General features: G+C 48.1%; 1 protein-coding gene across 1 annotated transcript in view; it reads left to right on the top strand.

The window, feature by feature from the left end:
* Positions 1–3,576: 3,576 nt before the first annotated feature.
* LOC119276221 overlaps positions 3,577–4,840 on the top strand; it is a 6,428-nt gene continuing 5,164 nt past the window's right edge. The window contains exon 1 of the mRNA XM_037557242.1: positions 3,577–3,962. Within this exon, the coding sequence (XP_037413139.1) occupies positions 3,771–3,962 (192 nt within the window). The 5' untranslated portion in view covers positions 3,577–3,770. The remainder of the gene's footprint in view (positions 3,963–4,840) is intronic.

Here is a 4,840-nt window from a genome sequence, read left to right as displayed (position 1 = left end):
ATGTTCCATTTACTTCACGATACTTTACAAAACCCAAAGAGTGTTGGTATCCTCTTGAGTCATCCACATGCTCACTATGACGTCATCCTCGTTATCGGTTTTGTTCTTCTTTCTCGTTGATATGTTCCGGCATCCCCGTGACATAGTCACCTGTGTCTTTCGTCAAAGGAGAATCCCAATCTTGAGCTATCTGGTCCCTTGTCAAACTTTCCGATGAACCTCTAAGTTGTGGTTATGATCATCGTGTTACGGGTGACGTTTGAGAAACCCCCAAGCCCACCTTACAGTAAGAAGTGACTATGATACTCTCTTGGTCCAAGGAACTAAATCACATGTCAATACTCCATGTTATAACAATTGATTTCTGAAGATATTATTTCAAAGTATAACAAACAAGTTTGGGTTGATTCACTATTATCGTTTCTAATGTCATACTCTCAATGTTGTTTTAGGACTATCGTTACACTTAACGATATCCTAAGATCCGGAAAACATGATCACCAAGAACACTCGAGCCAATCTTAGAGGAAAGACTAGAAACCTAATTTTATTGTTTATCATTCTAGACATGCATATGAATTTTCAATTGAATCGCATATTCTAGGATCATAGAGTTATAACATAGTATATAAACTATTAATTGTGAACATGGAAATATAATAATACAATATTATTGCCTGTAGGGCATATTTCCAACACATTCGGTGTGCCAACCTCATGAAAAAGACCTAGTTTTTTCATGACACCACACCCAAGTATCCTCAAACTCCATAGTGGCTAGGGGTATTTGCTACGTTATCTTGCATCAATAGGTAGCATATTATCACAAACAACATCCATGTTCCAGGATCTCATAGCTCCATTGATCGGCTCCTCAACCATGGCTTGTCTACCTTAAGTGCCACCATCGGCCTCATCATTTCATGTATAGGTAGCCAGTTGTCATTCCAGATGTGAGATTTCCTACCATTCCCAATCCTCATGATGAGGCCTTGTGTAAGTATCTCCCTCCCGCAAAGGATGGAGCACCAAATATATGAGGTTTTTGAGCCCAATCGTGTTGTTAGAAAATCGCCATTCGGGAAATATTTCGCCTTCAAAATGTGTGCACTTAATGAATTTGGTTCCTGGATTATTCTCCATCACTGTTTTGCTAGCAAGGCTAAGTCAAAAAGCTCCATGTTTCTAAAACCCAAACCCCCATATATTTTGGTTTGGTCATGCTACCCCAGGAAACCCAAGCAGTGCGCCTCTTGCCATTTTTTATTCCCCACCAAAACTTTCTTAGGATCCCATCAATATGCTCAAATATTCCTCTTGGGAGCTTGAAGCACCCCATGACATATGTTGGTAATGCCTGTACAACAGACTTTATTAGTACCTCTTTACATCCAGCTGAAAGAATCTGCTCAATCCATCCTTGAATTCTCTTTCATATCCTATCTTTTAGATATTTGAAAACATCATTTTTTGATCTCCCAACATTGGTAGTCATTCCTAAGTATTTCTTGTTCAAAGCTTCATCATGAACATGCATCACTTGCTTGATCTCCGTTCTCAAGTCGTTTGGACATCACTTGCCAAAAAAAACCGTTGACTTGTCGAAATTTATTCTTTGACCTGAAGCTTGACAGTAGAGTTGCAACACCCCTGTGACCTCTTGCGCAACCGCCGGCGATGCTCTCAAGAACAAGAGACTACTGTCTGCAAATAGTAAGTGGCTAACACATGGTGCTATTGCTACCACCTTCATACCTATTTGGTCATTCAATCTACTCCTGCTCTGTAATAAGCATGACAAACCTTCAACTCAAGTAAACATAAATAACGAGATATGGGATCTCCCCTGATGGATTCCTCTGGTCAGTTTAAATTTCTCTAGATGATCTTCATTAAAAAGAACTGAAAAAGAAGCAGTTTTAACACACATCATCACCGACGAAATCCAAGCAGGTTTGAAACCCAACTCCCCCATGATTGTTGAGAAGCGTCTTCCATCTAGTGTGTCGTGATGTCTGTCTTATGGGGCAATAACACTCAACCGAGTGGACTTCGAGGTGCGCCTAGCTGATCCTCTGGTCGGTTTAAATTTCTCTAGTCTGGCTCCATTAAAAAGAACTAAAAAGAAGCAGTTTTAACACACAACATCACCAATGAAATTCAAGCAGGTTTGAAGCCCAACTTCTCCATGATTGCCGAGAAGAATCTTCCATTTAGTGTGCCCTGATGTATGTGTTATGGGGAACTAACGCTCAACCGAGTGGACTTCGAGATGCGCCTAGCTGAGTGGGCTTCGTGGTTGAGGCCCAGTCGAGTGGGCCTCCTGAAATGGACTTAGAGCATCTACAGCCGGACTTAGCAAATCCGACCACTCAAACACCAACCCGTCCCCCCTGAAAAAACGCATTCCACATCCGGATACATCAAAATAGAAACCTCAAATCCATATTATTACATGCAACGTGAGACCTAATTTACGTGGAGCTTGTCCGGTTCCGCTCCCCGCTCGCCCGGCTCCGCCCTAGCCATGTCCGGCGGCCGGCTGCGCTCCTCAGAGTGTTGGGCCGGTCGCCGGCAAGGTAGGGTAGGGCATGGGACATGAGCTGGCTCACAAGGCTCAAGGCCCCGCCATCTCCCATGCCCTACTCTTCCTTGTCGGAGACCGAAACCCGAACGGTGTCGTGGACGTCAGATCGATGATGGATCCATTCGGGGACGAGCCGCCGACGTCCACCACGACGCAGTTGTGGCGCCTGGACTGATGCGCCATATTGGGCGCCGGAGAATGCGACCCCGCTTCCTCGACGTCCGCCGCCGCGAGGGCTGCCGCCGCCTCCCGCGCCCGGTGCCTTACACGGCGGGCACGCCGTGCCATGGCCTTGTCGGGCAAGGCCCATGGTGCGTCCCGGTGCTCGGCGCGCCACCGGAGGGGCTGCGCATCCGCCTGCGCGTTCGGATGCTAGACGGACCGCACGACCTCCGGCGAGGCAGTTATGGCCGGCCTAGCGCCGGATCCATGCCCCATTTGGGCGGACACAATGGATTCCCGACGGATGGAGTCCGAGCGCAGCCATCCACGGGCCTTCTTTCGGGCGCGGCGGAGCGCAAGCCGGACGACCATCTCCTCCCCGGGGCCGCGCGGGATGAGCTCGGGGTCGACGGATCTGGAGGTGAAGGACTCGAATCCGCTTCCAGCCATGCCGGAGAAGGCCGGAATGAGCCGGAGACGAGCTTGGGTGGCGGAGGGGGAGTGAAGGAAAGGAGAGTGAAGTGGTTAGGGTTTGGTCCGGCGAGCGGATAAGGAGGAATTTATGTGGGGTCGGGTGAGCCAGCGTGGCCCGGATCCGACGTGGCGGGCATGCCCATTGGCGTCCCCATATCCGCCTCGTATTTGTGCTGGATATGGGGTGTCAGTCAGCCCGGATGATTGAGGGTCGTTTGAGAATCCGTCTGTATCAAAAAATCATGACCGGACACTGATCGGGCGGCCCGCCCGAACGTATAAGACAGGTTTGAGGTATTCGCTTGTAGATGCTCTTAGGCGATCCGAGGTCTGCTCGGCCAATTCCCGGCCATGGGCGAGACAAAAAAGAAATGAAAGAATAGTCTTCCCTCTCGCAACCCATTTGGGTAGCACCAACAGAAAATTTCTGAGTTTGTCAAAAAAAAAAAACAGAAAATTTCTGCAGTCACCTCTCATCTTCCGTTCGTTCCGGATCACGAGTCTCCAAACCCAAACCCCAGAGGAGGCAGGAGGATCCAGCGCGGCGATGGGGGAGGCGGACGCGAGCACCGGCGGCGGGGATCCGCAGAAGCTGAAGCGGATCGCGGCGGGAGCGTACGACTACGAGAACGACGCGCGGTGGGCGGGGTACTGGTCCAACGTCCTCGTCCCGCCCCACCTCGCCTCCCGCCCCGACGTCGTCGATCACTTCAAGCGCAAGTTTTACCAGAGATACATCGTAAGACTTCCCCCATGGATTGGGCGGATAACTGCTTGTTCGATCTGTTTGACTTAGCTCCGGTGTGTTGGTGTCGGGGAGAATTAATCGTTGTTAAATGGTCGATGGCTTGAATTTGATGCCGTTAGAGACTTAGAGTCCAATTGGCTGTTAATAAGAATGTAGGTTGCAGCAGCTGCTAGCGTCGTACTACCAATTGGGTATTATGGGGTTGCATGATATCGGCATCATTGTGCTCAGGTGGCACATTTTGGCATTGGTTCCATGCAGTTGCCGGATTTTAAGTTATACTATTGTAGGTTGCAGCAGCTGCACTGCTAGCGTCGTACTACCAATTGGGTATTATGGGGTTGCATGATATCAGCATCATTGTGCTCAGGTGGCACATTTTGGCATTGGTTCCATGCAGTTGCCGTGATTTTAAGTTATACTATCCCACATTTATAAATTAGGCGTGCCTGTACTTTGATACTGCATTGCAATGCCTTCTTTGATGAATTGTGAGTGCTTCATCTGATTGATACGGCTTAATGTAGCTCAAACATCAGGAGGCCCATGTTAGTCTTCCACATGGATTTTTGTTAGGGTCAATAAATGTGTGTCAGTGGCGTAGATTTAATTTAATGAACACATAATTAACACGTTCTTCTGTGCTTTACCGTTCATTTGTACACCAAATGTTAGCTGCCTCCGATTTGTATTTTCTTTTGACGAAATAACTGAGACTCACGTGGTTTTCGCCTCTAGGAGGTACATGCAGTGTTTGCACTTTTTTCTTCAGACAGGATGGATCTCTTTGTATGGCCAATAGCCCAATGCTAGTCTTGAGCATGTTGCTTACTGTTCCCTTTGGATTGAGTTATGATCAGGGGCGGAGC

The sequence above is a fragment of the Triticum dicoccoides genome, chromosome 3B (assembly GCF_002162155.2).
Source record: "Triticum dicoccoides isolate Atlit2015 ecotype Zavitan chromosome 3B, WEW_v2.0, whole genome shotgun sequence".
NCBI classification, from domain to species: Eukaryota; Viridiplantae; Streptophyta; class Magnoliopsida; order Poales; family Poaceae; genus Triticum; species Triticum dicoccoides.
This window is presented reverse-complemented; position numbering and strand designations above follow the sequence as displayed.